This window comes from Pygocentrus nattereri, chromosome 17, assembly GCF_015220715.1.
Source record: "Pygocentrus nattereri isolate fPygNat1 chromosome 17, fPygNat1.pri, whole genome shotgun sequence".
Lineage (NCBI taxonomy): Eukaryota > Metazoa > Chordata > Actinopteri > Characiformes > Serrasalmidae > Pygocentrus > Pygocentrus nattereri.
Genome location: NC_051227.1, coordinates 39,280,622 through 39,298,744, shown reverse-complemented (window position 1 = coordinate 39,298,744; position 18,123 = coordinate 39,280,622). Strand labels below are relative to the sequence as shown.

The 18,123-nt window shown below is 43.3% G+C and overlaps 1 protein-coding gene across 3 annotated transcripts; it reads left to right on the top strand.

The window, feature by feature from the left end:
* The first annotated feature begins 4,445 nt into the window (after nt 1–4,445).
* On the top strand, nt 4,446–17,733 carry galnt17 (polypeptide N-acetylgalactosaminyltransferase 17). 3 transcript variants are annotated; one of them, XM_037546343.1, is made up of 12 exons: nt 4,446–4,826; nt 5,087–5,366; nt 5,754–5,937; nt 6,967–7,133; nt 9,821–9,995; nt 11,483–11,680; nt 12,876–12,996; nt 13,175–13,357; nt 13,448–13,585; nt 13,860–13,955; nt 15,554–15,715; nt 16,497–17,733. In XM_037546343.1, the coding sequence occupies exons 1-12, from the start codon at nt 4,824–4,826 to the stop codon at nt 16,641–16,643; spliced, it is 1,854 nt and encodes a 617-aa protein (XP_037402240.1). In that variant the 5' UTR covers nt 4,446–4,823; the 3' UTR covers nt 16,644–17,733. The 3 variants fall into 3 exon arrangements, with proteins under 3 accessions (XP_037402240.1, XP_017538864.1, XP_017538863.1); XM_017683375.2 differs by having other exon boundaries at nt 4,447–4,890; nt 12,876–12,993; nt 13,172–13,357; XM_017683374.2 differs by having other exon boundaries at nt 4,448–4,826; nt 12,876–12,993; nt 13,172–13,357.
* The last annotated feature ends 390 nt before the right edge of the window (nt 17,734–18,123 follow it).

Below are 18,123 nucleotides of genomic sequence, written 5' to 3'. Positions count from 1 at the left end.
TATGATACCAAATTCACAAACGTAAACAAAGCCAACGTTCAGCTGAAAACCACAGAAGCCCATCATTTCCTGACGGCCTCGTCAAAGCCTGTGGTTACCTTGGAATCATAACACGGTGATATCAGGGGTGTGCCCATCACGAGTTATTTTAAGGCAGCGTTGTTATGCCGCGCTGTCCACCTCTGATTATCCGCTCCACTTCGATGTCAGTGTTCAGCTCCATTATGGAAGCTTCCTGTTTGTTTTGTAATCAGGAACAAGAAACTTAATACTTAGATGAAGATAAAACCAAAAGCTTTTCTTGTTTAGTGTATTTTTATCTTCTGGGCTCTGTGACGTGGCAGCAAGGAGAACCCCTCACTCGCACAAAGACCCTAATCCCTATATCTATCAAGAACTCTAAAAATGACGGTTCTTTAATGGTTCTTAAAATGTAGGAAAATCCTTTAATTGGGATAGAACCTTTATGCTATGCGGAGGCCTTTTAAACGTTGACAAGGTTCTTAACTCTCACACACCTCATTCACAAAAATGGTTCTAAACGTCAGTGGAGAACCTCCTTATGGAAGCGGAAGTGTTTCTTCAGAGGTTGTTATGTATCAGTGAAATTAACTGTTGAATTGACTACAAGTGATTACAAAATACAGCACCGGAAACTGGATTCAAGGTCCAGATTGGAAGACTTAAGTTTTATGGCATCGCTTCAAAGAACAATTTCTGGCAACACTTTTTTTTAAAGTGAAGATGCTCTAGTTAATTCGCACTTTGAATATTGCATGGACTTAAAATTGCTCTCTTCCTCTCCCCCCCCCAAATTCCAATTTAGCTTCTGACTCTGGGTAATTACATTACAGCATATCCGATGACTCAAACTCATAAAGCCCAAGAGAAGCACCAATCATATGAGGCCATGTGGGAAATAGCTGGGAACGTCTGAGATACAGCAATATTCTGACACACAAGCAAACCATCTGTCAAACATGCAAACAAACAAGACGATCATAACACATTTGGAATTTTTAGCTTTCATCAGAAATTAATGCCGTTTTAACGAAGTCTGAAATAATTCCTGTTGTTTTCCAGGGTTTTGGGATCTCCTGGCCAAATTAGTCTTCGTTTCCAAGTGAAAATAAGTGAACACTCTACTGAGAACACACTTGTGCGCATTTTAATACGCAGTTGATTCGATTATATTACGGTTTGTTTGCTGGATTTAGCATGAGGGGGCATTTATGTGGCATTTATGTGGCCTTTTTGTTTGCCTTATGTGGCCGTTTTATATTTAATTTACTTTGTGCTCAGCAAACTAATAGAAATTGTGCACTAAACTGCAGAAAAATGCCGCGTTGCTCTTTGTAGACGACTCTTCAAGGGTTAGTAAAGGAAGTGGCTGTATGTCGGACCATGAACACTCAAAAAACGTTTGGCATGATTGTCCTTACATGTTTTGTAAACGCACACTTTGACTTTTCACTTCACAAATCAACAAACCCTGCAGTTTGATTGGTGGTGTTCAAACTTGCCTATGACGGGAAGCAGCGGGTGTTGATGAAGTGGTCAGCCACAGTGGCCGAAAGACCACTTGAGACAAAATGCTCTGCTGGCTTCATTGGATTCTCTAAATAATAAGAAACTTGAAATGTGAAACTTGTTAAAAGTAGGCTTGCAAAATCATCATTATTAGTCCTGTCACAATCAGGAAATCTTAGCCAGCCATTATCTGCCATATGAATAACTGCGACTTATAATTTGTCTTTTTTATCCACTGTATGTAAATCTTAAAGCACAAGCGTACATGATTAGATATTTAATGTTTCCTGATGAGAGACCCAGCTTGGCTTGAGGCTTATGTTGATTTAGTCAGGATTTGTCTAAATAAGCACACTTTCTTTCTTTTTCTTTCTGTCTTTTCTTTTTTTTACAACCTAACTGATGAAAAGGTGTTTTCTGTTTGTCGAGATGTAAACACACGATTGTGAAAGCTTATCAGCCGTGGACAATAATTGCGGTCAGTCCAAATAATTGCAATCAGTTGATTATGTAATAACTGTGACAGCCCTAATTATACTGAGTAGACAGGATGAATAAAGAACTGCGGTCACTGATGTGGTTTAGTTTAGAAAATCAGCAACCAAGCTTATCATTTATGTCCTGTGTTTAGAAACAAGCAGCCTGTAACGTTTAATGTAGGTGCTGTAGGTGCTGTAGGTGCTGTAGGTGCTCGTACTGAAACCCTACTCACTGTGCAACAAATCTCGGCTTCCCTCGGCGTAGTTCACACATATAGTTGGCCCACGTTTGTGCAGGAATGCAGTGTTTGAACAGGCGGAGAGGAACTGAAGTAGGTGGGTAGAGCTCTACAAGGCTTCAGCTACGCAGCCTGTCGCTTCCACTCCTTGGACTAACTGGGTGACCTATTTCCTCCCACATTCATGGAATTTAAAGGTGCAACAGAGAGGAAAGCTTCCTCAAAACCCACTCAGCCGTTAATAGCACAAACAAAGGGTGACAACTACGCCTATGCAGGCATCACATCATTTGTGTGCATACCTGCAAGATGAGGGAAACAAATACAGTGCCCTTATATCTTATATCTCATCTTATATCTTATATCTTATATCACCCTTATATGCTTATACGCCCCCCCCCCGCCAAAAAAATGCAAAGTTCAAAGACAATGTTTCTCAGCTGCGTTTGAATTTGACAGATCAAATGAAAAGTAAGTTTAGTTTGAGAAGCTGAGAAGCGACGCTGGGTTTATATTCAGCTGGATTGGAGCTAAAGCAGAATATTCCACAAAGCAGGCTGAACTTCATTCCCCTGATCTCACAAGCCCACGGACACATTCACAGTTTCAGAGCTCATTCCACAGGTTTTCAGTACTGCGCCTGTAATGGGAGCACATATAAGCGGCTCTGTAGACAGGCAAAGCAGTCCATGCACTCACAAGAGCGGAATTCATCCTTAATCGAACTCTGGAACCAATAATCAAACGCATTAATGCTGTGAGAGCAGGAATTAGGGCTGTTATCCAGCCTTCTAGACCTCCATTCCACGGCATTCACTTCCACTCTCCAACCACTTTATGAGGTCCATTTAGCTTATGGGCCCATTTACAGCTTAGCTTGGCTTACGGGTGTACAATTACACTCTGTAACCAATCTGTTTGTCATACACCGTATACCTCATTCATCACGGGTCAGGTTTTGGCCTGCTGTTACCCAATTATCAGTTGGGAGGTGGGCCAGTCTCAGTACACCCAACTGCCCCACTTAAAAAACAACCAGCCAGACTCTGTGGTCAGAAATTGACCATTGGTGTGGCTAATCAACTGTGGAGATGGTGTGAGATAGTCTGTAACTGTATACCAGCTATACTATATGCTATGTGTACTGGGATGTGTTAAGTACATCTGGTCTAGTACACTCACCACTTTATTAGGTACACCCGTTCAATTGCTTGTTAACACAAATAGCTAATCAGCCAATCACATGGCTGCATTTAGGCGTGTAGAGGTGGTCAAGACAACTTGCTGAAGTGCAGACCGAGCATCAGAACGGGGAAGAAAGGGGATTTAAGGGGCTTTGAACGTGGCGTGGTTGTTGGTGCCAGACGGGCTGGTCTGAGTATTTCAGAAACTGCTGATCTGCTGGGATTTTCACATACAACCATCTCTAGGGTTCACAGAGAACGGTCAGAAAAAGAGGAAATATCCAGTGAGCGGTCAGTTGTGTGGATGAAAATGCCTTGTTGATGTGAGAGGTCAGAGGAGAACGGGCAGACTGGTTCCAGATGATAGAAAGACAACAGGAACTCAAATAACCAACCAGAATCTCTGAGGAACGTTTCCAACACCTTGTTGAAAGTATGCCATGAAGAATTAAGACAGTTCTGAAGGCAAAAGGGGGTCCAACCTTTTACCACCTAATAAAGTGGCCAGTGAGTGTATATTTAAAGGCATATTAAAACCACAGCTAACTAAGTAAATGGGGACCGTGCCATGTCTTTCGCAGGGGGAAAGGATGCACTTCAGCCTTGGTTTAGGCTACAGGTGCTCTAATGTGATCTAAAACGAGTTAAGTCAAGTTAAGATCCGTCTCTAACAGACGACCAGTTTGATCTAATTTACCTCCATCCATGCAAGTAATGAATGTAAACCCAGGGCTGCGGCTGGTAAACACCACTGATTTCTCATCTTAGAGTCATTTTCACTACAAAAGCGCTGCTCAAAGACGTTTTGCTCTTATTTGAAGGGGTAGCAGCTCCTTTATGGTTTTCACGGTGTCCATGTCATGTTTTAGGTCGCTCTTTCACGCTCTCCAGCCTTGTGTGGGCAAACCGTGTTATTTCGTTTCCCACCCGTGTTCCGACAAGCCCGCCTCCTGCGCTAGGATTGGTTAGTTTGACGGAATACGGGTAGGAAAGAAAACAACGCAGGCAAAACGGTTTAACGAGGCGTATTAGAAGAAGAAAACGTGTCGTCGGGCGAAACATGCTCCGTCCCCGCGTCCTCGCTTAACGGCGGAGGTGCAGCAGACCTCCAGTCCTTAGCGCGTCCCGTTTATTCCGTGTCCGTTCTGCGTCGCCTGGACCGAACGCGGAGCGATGTTGCGTCTGCGGCTCTTCACATCTGCGCTGAAATCTCTCCAGCCTCAGATCATCACTTCGCCGCCGCCAGCATCTCTACTGATGTGACCTCTGTGGCTCTCTCCTCTGCAGGCTTCGAGACGCGCTAACATGTGAAGAAGCGTCTCCACGCGTGGAAACGGCTCGTGGACAGGCTCGTCAGATTCTAGCAGCAGAAATGCGATGAGCAGGACGAAATGGTAAGAATCGACTGTGGATTCATAAACTGTGCTGAATGGATTAAGTAGCCTAAAGTCAGTCCAGGTGGGTCCAGTTAACACAGTTCTTTTTAATACCTGATAGGACTGTAATATCAGTACTGTAATATATAATAATAATAATAATAATAATAATAATAATAAGTAAGTGAGCGATAGAGCTGCTTGTTGGTGAACAGAAGCTAGAGCTCTTGAAGGCATCTCCAACATGGGCTTCGTTATTTGTGCCGCTTCTCTTGAAGATACGACTCATAGGGTTCCGAACGCCAACGTCTTTGATGGCTTTTGTGATGAGGAGATGGAAGATCTTGCTGGTGCTGAACGCGTTCGCCGTGGCGGGTTTCCTCACTTTTTGGGGCAAGTGCACTGTGCGGACGGGCAGAGGCAGCGGGCAGCAGGCGCCCACTGATGCCAGAGGACAAACGCGTCTGAACGGCTCTGCTGTGGACACAGGCATCACTCACGAGGTCCTGCTGAAGAGACTTGGCTCTCTGGAAGATGTTGTCTACAGACAGCTTAATGGTAACCCCCTCTTTCCCCCCCTTCTGTGACTGTAATTACAGACATCACCAGCATGGTTAAGGCAGTCATGCTTGAAGGGAGTAGTTGCAGGGTCTCATCTGTCAGCTCTCCCTGCCCATCGTGTATCCCCTTGTATGTCTCTCTGTATGTCCAGCACACTTTGAGGACTCCCTTGCTCAAACACACCTACTAAACCTGGAGCGGGAACGCTGAAGTGGAATCAGGTGTTCTTGAGCAGGGAAATCTCCAAAGTGTGGGACAAGAAATGCCATAGATCTTGTGGAGCAGAGATGGACCCCCTGCAGTCTGTTCACGATCGGAGCGTTGTGAATATTGAGAGATTTAGAGCAGGACAGTGACTCTCACTTATTGGCCTGTGTTCAACAGGTTTGTCCAAGTCTCTTGGACTCATTGAGGGCTTTGGAGGCAGGGGCAAAGGGGGCTTGCCCGCCACCCTGACTCCTGCAGAGGAGAAGGAAGCCAAATATCTTCGGGAGAAATATGGCTACAACGCCTTCCTGAGTGACAGGATCTCTCTGGATAGGTCCATCCCGGATTATCGGCCCAGCAAGTGAGTGGGACTTTTTGCTGGACGTAATCAATCAAAGCTTCGATTGCTGACCTGTCAGCCGCTGCTAATGTTTTATTCTGATGATGTCAGTGCCACATCGGTATAGGCTTAAAATAGGAAAACTGGCATCGGGCAGATGTTTGATGTATTGGTTGTACGCCAGAAGAGCAGTGTGTAGGTGATGCTGGGGTACTACCTTTCATGTCTGCATGTTATTCAATTTACTGCATTTTTAATTCTATACAACAACTTAATACTCTGTCATTCTCTTTGTACGGCTAATTAAGGTGGATCTAGTCCCAGTCTCGACATATTAGACTCACTATTATATATCGGCATTGGTATTGGCATCAGCAGACATGTACATGAAAAATATCAGATATGGTATTGGCCCAGAATTCCTTATCAGTGCTTCCCACCATTTCACTGAAGGCTTCTGTCGTTGCCCTAAACCAAAACCGACCAGTTAAACAAGAAAAGTGTTTCAGAAGCCCATAGTATCTCCGCAGTCACTGCTAATTTACACCACAATCTCTATAATATCCCAAACTATTTGTTACTCCTTCAATAAAGGTGGAAGGGTTAAGAGCAGAGATACATTTCCAGCTCTGAAAGGCTGTACTGGCTTCTCAACCTGCAGATGCCCCAGATAGTTTTCTGCTTTCCCTGGTATATAAGGCAGACATCTCCTGCGGCGTCTTTGGCATGTCTGAGCCTCGTAGATAGGCTGAGAGGGCTAACGCAAATCCCAGCACAGGGGTGGCCACTGACTCCACAGTCCAAAACAAGCGGTTTTCAAGCAGGCTCTATAAATAGACTTCACAACACTCCCACTACAAGTTCAGCGATTGTTAGCGCAAAAGTGTGTGATCCAACAGAGCAGTACAGGGCTTCTTTCTTCCCTTTGTTACCGAATGAAAGACTCTCTGAAGCTTTCCAGCACTGCCTCTTGAGATTGCCATGATATTTTATGTCAGTGATAATGAAGCAGGCTGTTTTTTTTTGGGGTGGTGGTGTTTGTTTCTCTAGGTGCAAAAGGGTGTTTTACCCCAGAGACCTGCCGCAGATCTCCCTCATCTTCATCTTTGTGAATGAGGCACTGTCGGTCATCTTGCGTTCCGTCCACTCAGCTGTCAATCATACGCCGGCGCACCTTCTGAAGGAGATCATATTGGTTGATGACAACAGTGATGACGGTGAGGAATGCACAGATGGACTGTAATAGACGTTCATGGTCATGTTAAGCAGTTAGCTCTGGACCACGTATCTCCTACCTTGTTCCATAACACCCACCAACTAGCAGAGTTAATTAAGTCTTAGAAGTCACAGCTGTTGCCAGCAATCATGAAAGCATGTTTTATGTGAATTATTATGAGTTATGAAGTCACTGAAACAAACATTCTGTTGAAAATGCAGATTCTGCACTCCATGTTTGTGTTCGTAAGTAGAGATACTCATCACGATCTTCATGTGTCTGCAGTGCTGTTTTGCTGAAAGAAAACTATTGTTTACCATTTGGAAACGTTATGCTTATCATCGTTTAACATCAGAAAAATGTCAGAAATGCCGTTTGTGCCACCTGGAATTTAAGACCTCTCCTGTTCAATATATGCCAGCAATCAAGGCTGAATGGGTAAATTTGAATACAGAACATCAGACCTAGTATAACATAGAAAGCTAATAGAAAATATTGGAAAATAATAGACAATAAGCAGCACAAGCCAAAACAGGGGTAGCTGCACCCCTAGTGCTAAAGTATGGATAACGTTTGAGATCTAACGAAGTGTCTCAACACCATTCTGGGAATTTGCATATTTTACATTTACGGCATTTGGCTGACGCTCTAATTCAGAGCGACTTACAGTTTGACCATTTTACACAGGGAGCTGAAGGTGGTGTTAGGAGTCTTGCCCAAGGACTCTTATTGGTGTAGTGTAGGGTGGTTACCCAGGTGGGGCACTGAACCCCAGTCTACAGCGTAGAAGGCAGAGGTGTTACCCACTACACTAACCAACCACATAATGTCCCTTAAACTTATTTAAATCTGCTGACAAAGAAGTTGTGGTTTGTTCTTGTCCACACAGGCCACAGTAAAATGTGTCAGCCTGTAGAATTGGAGCTTTCTGTTTCTATCAGTGTATAAAAGACTTTTTTGGATGCTCTGTTGTTTCTGAGCGAGCACGTCTGAGCCGTAAGACCTTAGATTTGATTTGTGTAATTGGAGTAATGATTAAACTCAACTGATGTATGATTTATGTTCCTATTCATGTTTGGTTTTTCTAAAAGGAACTAAAAACGAAATATAACCCTAGGTTAGGTCGTGATCTTTGCATATCAAAGAATTGCAGCAATAGTGCTGAGAACTCATAGAAATAACGGAGGACAGCAGATTAAATAGCAGAAATATCCATAGCTAGCTATTACATAATTATGCAGTTATGTAATTACATTTAAAGCAGCACTATTTAAGATTAAAAAAATGAAACACAGTAATAATTCAATATTAATTCAGACATCAGAGGCAACAGGTCAGATTTGGCAGAGTTTTTCAGACCATGCCACGTGTCTTTACATATTTATCTCGCAAGCATATCTTAAAAATAAGATCCAGCTTGAATGCAAAATCAGCATTCACCAAGTTCTCTTTGAATGCTTCTTCAACGTGCTCACAGTCATCAGATTCATCCTCTCAGGGAAGGGGTTTGAAGAACAACCAACTTTACAAAATGTTCTTCCCCAAAGTTGCAGGCAAATGTACGTTTCCACCAGAGAATTTTCCAAATCTTACAGAATAAAAATCCCACCATGTGGTGAAGTGTAGTTTGCTTAGTGTAGCTTTAAGCAGTACTAAAAAAGTCTATATTAACTCTAGACTTTGAATCACGAAACGCACCTAAAAAAAAGACTTCAGAAGCTTAGAATAGAACTTACACACATTCGTCACTGTGGAATTAGACCTCCGCATTTGACCCGTCCGTGCAGTGAAACACCCACATACATACACACTAGTGAGCACACACACTAGGGGGCGGTGAGTACACTTGCCCAGAGCAGTGGGCAGCCCTATCCACGGCGCCTGGGGAGCAGTTGGGGGTTAGGTGTCTTGCTCAAGGGCACTTCAGTCATGGACTGTCAGCCGAGGGGATCGAACCGGCGACCTTCCGGTCACAGGGCCTCCAGCCCACGACTGCCCCAAGCGTCAGGAGAAGAAATCCTGTGTTGGATGCTGCTCTGCAGACCTGGATGGAGATGCCTAGTGTTGTACTGTGTCTCCATCCACTAGAAAGGAGAATAGGGACATGGGATTTACCTTTCATATCGATCTCTGTGATACATAATCCACCACCAATATCCTGACTTTGAATGTCGTCCCTGATAACTGGGAGAGGTATTCCGGTTGTTCCATGCTCTTGTTGTGAATAGCGGTGTCCATGTCTAATCCATCACACTGCGAGCGCTAGTCTTCCTTCGAGAGACAGTTCCATTTCCAGAACGCTCTAGGCATGAGCCGGTGGCAGAGGGCCAACAATCCATCAAAGTGCGGAGAAGCGATTGCTTTTGTTGAGATGAGCAGACCAACAAACGAGCAACACAGGCCTCTCTGCTCTCCTAATGCAAGTGGTTCATGGAGAGTGGGTCTGGCGTTCGGCGTGTAGACGGCAGCTTGATGCAAAAGAAACAAACCTTTTCTGAAGAAAGTGTTTTTCAGGGGGTGGTGGGGGGATGCATATCCCTTCAGCACAAGATCAAAGGGATGGAAAAACAGCAGCACAAGAAACCTGTTCCCTCTGGTGTGGCTTAAGCGCAGGCAGAGAGCTCTCATGTTGTGAATAGGAATTCACCTTCTGTTTTCCCTCTGATTGCGTTTGTGTGCACGTGACAGAACAACTGAAGGCGCCGCTCGAGGAGTACGTCAACAAACGCTACCCGGGCCTCGTCAAGATCGTGCGCAATCAGAAGAGAGAGGGTCTGATTCGCGCTCGGATCGAGGGCTGGAAGGTGGCTACGGGAGAGGTGACGGGCTTTTTCGACGCCCACGTGGAGTTCACCCCTGTATGGTAAGAAGCTTTTGTAGGAGAAGCACTCGGAACTTTCCACACTAGTTCTGTAGACCTGAAGTCTTCATATGCGGTACTGCGCAAATATCTTTGGCCAGCCAACAAAACTGCTGGTGCCATAGCATTCAAGAGTGAAATAGGTTGGTAAACACAGCACAATGTTTCAAAATGTACTCTAGTCTAACTAAACTCTAGTCTAGACTAAACTGCAAAATGGACTTAAATTCATCCAGGATCTCAAAAATAGCAATTTTACAGGAGAAGGCAAAAATGTTCTTAACTTTAAATGTACATTAATACAAAAAGGTTTTAATCTAAGCCATTCTGGAGCATTTCTCTTCACCCATTCCTTATGAAATGTCCACGCGATGTAAAAGAGAACCGCTGGGTTTAAATGCAGTTTTTTCACAGTAACAATATGAGCGCCCATTCGTCTTAAAGCGATAAGGAATGTTAATTCCAGACTGCTTTTTGAATGACATGATGCAGCCAGTCAGAGCAGATAAATCACTGTTACAGCCCTCACATCCAGTATAGCCCACTTACAGTGCTTGTGATGGTTTATGTACCCATAATTCATACTTACATGACTGTTCTTCAGCTTCTCTTTATCCCTTAAAATTAAGCAGGTTGTTTTGTTGCTTTGCCTTTAAGACTGATTGATGTTCTGATTGGCTACTCTGTACTGTACATCACTCAAAAAGAGCTGAAACACTCCTTATAACTTGAGCATGAATGGACGGAGCCAAACCGCTGCAGGCTGAATAGTTGATATATGCCATTGTTATTATATCAACTTTCCTTGCTTAAACTAGTCGAGATGTAGGATATAATTAAGTTTGCAGCTTTTGCGATTTGATAATTGGAAGAAAGGTGATTAAGATAGAAAACAGGATGAATTGTTCAGCCCTAGTGTTAATATCAAACTAAAAAAAGGTGTATAATATGGACCTTGTACTATGATTCAGGGCAGTAGGTGCGTTTTGTTGCTTTTAAAAACACTAACATTGGAATCCACATGAATAGTGACAAGAATTTCTTACTTTTTACTCAACTTTCTGGCTCTGAGGTGGTTAGAAGAACAGGTTTGGTGAGTTTTGGTCAAGTTTTGGTCAGCCAAATCAGGAATCGGATTTCACCTAGAAATTCTGGGCTTGCCTTGAGGAGGGGCTTGGAAATAGTGACCCCAAACACACTGATGGTTGTAAAATCATAATTTATTGTATTAATGTTTATTGGTATTTATTCTTATGCTATTATGTTTGAGTAAATAAGCTCCTACCAGCTTTAAATCAGATTTTTCAGGAGGCCTCTACATCCTTCGCACGGTACTGTAAACAAAGCAACCTTCGCGTCTTACTGTCTGTGAAGAGAAATGCCAGGTGACACTGTCTGACTGCAGCTCGGATGCAGCAGAAGTGTTGAGAGCAGTGTTATAATTTTAGCAAGAAGAGCTAAAACCCTCTCCTGTTTCTCTCTCTTGCTAGGGCTGAACCAGTTCTGTCCAGGATCAAGGAGAACCCCAAGAGGATCGTGCTGCCCTCAATAGACAACATTAAAGATGACACCTTCGAGCTGGAGCGCTACGAGAACTCTGGCCATGGTTTCAACTGGGAGCTGTGGTGCATGTACATCAGTCCCCCTAAACAGTGGTGGGATGAAGGAGACACTTCTGCCCCCATCAGGTACGCTTCCAGAACATGCTCTCAAAGACCACCCTGGCAACATTTCAGATAAAAGGGCGTGGAATCAGGTTTAAAAAAACATATTCCAGCTCATCAGCTCAGTCAGTGGCCTAAAGCAGGGCTTCCAAAACGGTTTTCATGCTCAGAGCCACATGTGGAGGTAGTGTTTTAAAAGATTAAGGAGGCTAGACGGTTCTGTTTGCTGATCGCTGCTGATTAATTAGGCTAGAGTAAGTTCGGTTTCCACCAGAGCTGATGTGGCACAGAGGCAAAGGTATTGTGTACATGCTTTTAGTGGCAGGAAGCTTAAAATATAAAAAATATACTTGAAGCACTGAGTGAAGCGAACGCTCACCTACCGTCACATTAAAAGCACACGAGCAGCATGGCCGGTATAAATGACATCACAGCGATTTGTGAGCAGCAGCTCTGTTCTCATAGGGAGACAAATTTTAAAATCCACTGGAGTTTGAAAATTCACTGGCTTAAAACACACAACAGGCCAAAAGTTTGGAAGCAACACGAACGTTATAAAAATAAATATGATATTTTTTAGATCAGATAGCAGCCAGTAATTTCTGGTTTGACTAAATGTCAGCAGTGTACAACTAGCTGATTCTTCGTTATGCTCAGCTCCTAATGTCTTGATTAAGTGAATGAGGAGTAGTAAGTCATTTGTAGGTAAGAGACTGTACATTTTTGAAAGAACATCAGTCGTTGGTAAGCTGTAAACAAAATCATGCAGTCAGAGTGTTTTGAAGTGCATTGATGCACTGTAGAGAAACAGACTTTTTTCCAGGAGGGGTTTCATGTCCTGCATATAGCTCACTGCCATGATTTTTTAAAACATATTCGCTCCCGTAAAGCAATGCCTCAGACATCAGGGAAAGCATTTGTGATCGTTTTACGTAATATCTATCTCCGATGTAGCTTTTAGAGGCATTAAATGCTTCGGTCATCCTGTTCCACCACCACTGTGAATCATTCTGACTCAGTAAATTTCTCTGAAATGGCACGTTTCACATCCAACCACTCTGAATCAATTTACATTTTAATGATTTAAATATTTAAAAAAATGAAATCTTGTTAATTGTAGAATAGCTTGTGAATCACTAATTTCATCTCAACTCTTGTAAACTGTTTAGAGAAAACAGATCAGAGAATTTATGAAAATTGTAAAACCTGTGCATTTCAGGACACCTGCAATGATAGGCTGCTCCTTTGTGGCCAACCGGGACTACTTTGGAGAGTTGGGCCTGCTGGACTCAGGGATGGACGTGTATGGTGGAGAGAATATAGAGCTTGGAATCAGGGTTAGTGTGCTGACCACATCTCTCTGTTTTATGTAGAGCACTGACTACTGCTGCCAAGCAGTGCAAACCCAAGTTGCATCAGTTTGGCAAAGCTCAAAGGTTGGAACAGGAGGGGACATGACTAATACTGTGTGTGTGTGTGTGTGTGTGTGTGTGTGTGTTTGCATATGAATGCAAGGTTTGGCTGTGTGGGGGCAGTATGGAGGTCCTGCCTTGCTCCAGGGTGGCCCACATTGCCAGGACAAAAAAGCCCTATCACAGCAACATCGCCTTCCACACCAGGCGCAACGCACTGCGGGTAGCGGAGGTGTGGATGGATGAGTACAAGTCAAACGTCTACCTGGCCTGGAACATTCCAATGGAGGTGAGGAAAAAAGGAATTAACGCTGAAATATGCTGCAGGTTCCTCTGAATATTTATAGTACACGTTCCTGTCTGCCTCTTCTGTGTGTAGAACCATGGCATCGATTATGGTGACATATCAGAGCGTGTGGCACTAAGGAAAAGCCTCCAGTGCAAGAACTTCGAGTGGTACCTTGACAACATCTACCCTGAGATGAGGAGATACAACAGCACTCTTTTTTACGGAGAAGTGAGTATGACATGAAACAATTCGGCATGTGGTTTTAATTATTAAGCTGTCACGTCAGGATAGAGATCTTGGAGAAACAACATTAATTAAACGGGCATATGGCTTTGCACAAGCTCCGTTTTTTTCAGTTGTACCAGCCTGCCAGTTGAAGAGTGAAAAGGAACAACTGTCAATTGATGTTAAAAGAGTCCCCAGGGAATGATACGCTTCCTAGCGGAAAACGGGCCAAAGCCGTCTGCTCAGCCTCTCATGTGTGTCTCTATCTGGGTGGCAGATTCGCAACATCAATGTGACCCATCTGTGTGTGGACCAGGGCGTGAAGGAGAACCACACGGCGACCCTCCACCCCTGCCATGGCTGGGGCCCTCAGGTACAGTCACACTCCGGTGCTCCAAAGACCCGACCTCAAACAAAACGCTCTCTCTGCCTCTCGCTGCAGTTGGAAAAATAGGTTATGCCTGTGGGGAGTTTGCTTCATGACACAATTTTTGCGCATTCTTTTTTATCAGCCGTAGCTAAGCAACAAAATATCAAAATGGTTGAAAGAGGAAGAAAAGATCTGCGTTGCCTGTTTTGAATTTTAATATGTGACTGAGGGTGTATTGTAATACTGCTCCAGTCCACATGGACGTTATATTGTCAGTGACTTTTCTGTGACTTGGTAGCCCAATCCAGAGGTTCTCAATCTCAGACCTCTGTGCTACACAGTTTTGTGTTTTCCCCTCACAAGAGCGAAAATAGACATAGCCTTTGAGTTACTACACTAGAGTGAAAGAGCAAAACTGATCGCTTTTGAATATGCAGTGGGATCCAAAGGTCTCATAATAAAAATGACACATCTCATATTAATTTAGGATAGGCTTCTGTTACTCGTGCATTCTGGTGAAGTACTTTTCCTGCAACACAAACCAGACTCAGATATCAAATAGATATAGAATAGAATATCAAAACATCAAAACTCCTGTGATCTCTCATCAGTCTCAAAGCATCGAAAGCTTAAAGGTAGAGGCTAGGCATGCAGATAATGGTCAAAAAGGGAGAAACCTCGTCATACAGCAGTCAGCTAACATTATCAGTCATTTAATACCTGCTCCAGACTCTTATCACAGAGTAAATTAAGTGATTGTTACAAGGAACTTACTTTTAGTCAGTGCCAGTATATCAAACCACACAAAATTTGATCAATGTCATATGTATCGCGCATTGCATATGCCTGTATCGTCCATCCCTGACCACACACAAAACGCTATATCAGTGAATATAGGTGCACAGACCGAGTTACAGTCACTAAGTCACTACAGTCACTTTTCTCTTGCTTAAGAGGAATGAGGAACGACAGAAGAAGCAAGTCAAAGACAGGCAGTTTTGAAATGCAGTGGAGTGAAAGGAAAAAAAATACAACTCCTTAAAATACAGCGAAAGTACTTTGTTAGTGTCCAACACTGAACACACTTAATTACAAAGGCACCTCTGGACAGCGAAAGTGGAACAATCCACAGTTTAGTTTCAGGATAATTAAGCTATTTTAGTTTAAGATTATTCAAAGTAACATACAATGACCAGTGATCAGTGGACATAAGAGAAAATGTGCCATATAAGGATTATAATTCATAGATTTTCACAATCCAGCGCCCCCTAACAATCATGGTGGGCTCAATTACTTGTTATTAGAGCATGGCATGTTCTAAAATCAGGCCAGGGACTGAGAACTTCCTTAATGTTGGAAGTTCTCTTACTAGTAGACTAGTGGTCAGCAGCTCTGAACCTGGAGATCGACCTTCCTGCAGAGTCCATTTCCAACTACACCTGTTCCAGCTTATTAATATCTTCAGAAGTTCTTGATTTACTGGATCGGATGCAGTAGTGTTAGGGAAGTGGGTGGTAGTGTGCTAGATGCAAGTCGGAACAAGGAAATTAGATCTCGGGAGGAATGTTGGTGATCACGGGACTGTCCTTTGTGTCTTCTAGCTGGGCCGCTACACTAAGGAGGGCTACCTATTCCTGGGGCCACTGGGCAGCACTGGGGAGGACACGCGCTGCGTGGTTGACGACAGAGTCAGCAACTTCCCTCAGCTCGTCAACTGCGAGAAGGTCTCCAACGTACGTCAGAAAACATGGAACTTCGCACAGGTAAAAGTTTGAAGCTTACAAGACAACAAAAAGCAAAAAATGTTTAAGCCTCTCGTTGTAGAGACCTGCCTTCCTGTAGAGTCTTCAGAGGATGCTGATTAACTGGACCAGCTGTGTTGGATGTGGACTGGGAGCTAGATTTAAAGGAGGAGGACCGCTGCTTGTTGGATGTACAAGTCTGGTATCACTTGGCACATTAATTATCATTATTTCATTCAGCATTTTAAGTTTTTTTTTACTGTAAGAAGTTATAAAATGATAAACGGTATGCTATCATTTATTGCAGTTTCTCACCAGGTCATAGGCATTCTGGATATAGAAGTCAGAGCTTGAAAAGCATTTTCCTTCTGTACCCTGGCATTTTTAGGAAGGAAACACAGTATGATGAAGGGTCTCAGTGCTCGTTAAGCATTTTCGCTTAATGATAGATGAGGGTGGTTGGAGGGGAGGTGAATCATAATATTACTGGTTAATATTTTTGCTGTCAAAAATCGGAAGTCGTTTTATGGGCGAGGCAAAAGTCTCTACACTTTAATTACATACTACAAAAAATTGTGTCTTTTAGATGTTGTGATGAATTGTGCTTAATATCGTTTCATCCCTCTGGGAACCTGTAAATTATTTTTGTTTTTCTACAAATTTTTGGAAAGTTGTGAAGTTAACAGAGCACTAGTGTCATGTTAGAATCACTTGTAGAATGCATTTGCAACAAAGCTTTACATGGCTGATATCAGTGGTTCTAAAGGTTTAAACATAACCCTTTTCTGATTCTTACTTGTAGAATCAACCCATCGTCAACCGAGCCACAGGACGCTGTCTAGAGGTGGTGCAGGCGAACGTCTACTTTGGCTACGCGCTGGTTCTGCGGCCATGCACGGGTCAGAGGTGGAACATCAGGAACACAATGAGGCAGCAGCGGGGACAGTGAGTCACCCTGCCTCAGATAAGGCCAGCGCATACGGGAAGACGGGAGTCCTGCCGGGAACTGTCCGGATTACTTGAAAACGAGTCCAGTTTGTGGATTAGCTTGCTGCTTTGTGTTCTGGACTCCAGTGGAGCAGAACTGATTCAGCGTGAGTTGGTCTCAGCAGCGGGGTGCATGGAACGTTGCTCCGGAGCATGTGAGGAGTGCTCCGTGCTCTGCCAAAACAAGTTATGACTGCCTGAGACCCAAAGACAGTTCTGTGTTCTTCAAAAGAAGTGGTCAGCTACTTCTGTACTGCAGACTTAAGTCATTGACAGGGCAGAGCCAGCATGAAAGACGAGGGAAGCCACATGTAATGCGGAACAGTTGTCTCACAATCAGTACAGTGGTGCTATGAGATTATACAGCAAAACTGACATGCTTGCCGTGTGCTGATCAAGTGTGAATCATTTTTGTTTTTATTTTTATTTTTTTTGCATTGTAAGTGGCTTCCCTTTTAAATGTTGTGACGCGTTTGGAAGCCAGTGGCTTGTTGGATCTTTCCTTTAATTTCTATGTTGAAAACCGTTCACCATTCCAGGAGAAGATCCTCATTCATAGGGATTTATAATAGTGAATGTGTAGGTTATTTTTCATATCCTAATGTAAATGGATCCTGGTTTTTCTCCCCCTTTTTAACAAAGTTAGACATCATGGATGTTTCCTTATTCCTTTTTTTTTGTTCTACATATAAAGTAGCACTCAGTAGCATGACCTGTTGATATGCACATGGGAAATACCTGTACAGTGTAGGCCTATGTCATGAGTTAGGTCTTCCGTTGAACTGTTCGTGTAATGGTCATACTCTTTCTCTGGGCCACTCTGAAAGAATATAAAGTAAAGACAGGCCACAAAACTGGTTTTAAGATGCATCCTAAAAGATATTTTTGAATTTTAGAGTGAGTGTCATAAGGTGTGTGTAAATGAATCATGTACTGAAGATGTTACTACAGACTTTTACCGCTGTTGCTCATGTTGAAGATTTGGTGATGGAAATTCCTCATACCGTCTTCCATTTTAAGATCCTCTGGTTTGAATAAAACTATGAACTGTGCTGCTGTTGAAGGCTGAGTGATATTACTGATAACCACAGGTAAGTAACACACAGGATACGTGCATTATGAAACACAGATTATAGATTATGTAAAGCATACATAATCACATCATTTGTAATCAGTTGTTTATGAAAGTATAAGCAGAATAAAAAGATGTGCTGTCTGAGCTGTTCACACACAAATCAGATATCAAAATGAACACAGATAGCTAATCAGCCAATCACGCGGCCGCAGCTCACTGCATTTAGGCGTGTAGAGGTGGTCAAGACGACTTGCTGAAGTGCAGACCGAGCATCAGAACGGGGAAGAAAGGGGATTTAAGGGGCTTTGAACGTGGCGTGGTTGTTGGTGCCAGACGGGCTGGTCTGAGTATTTCAGAAACTGCTGAT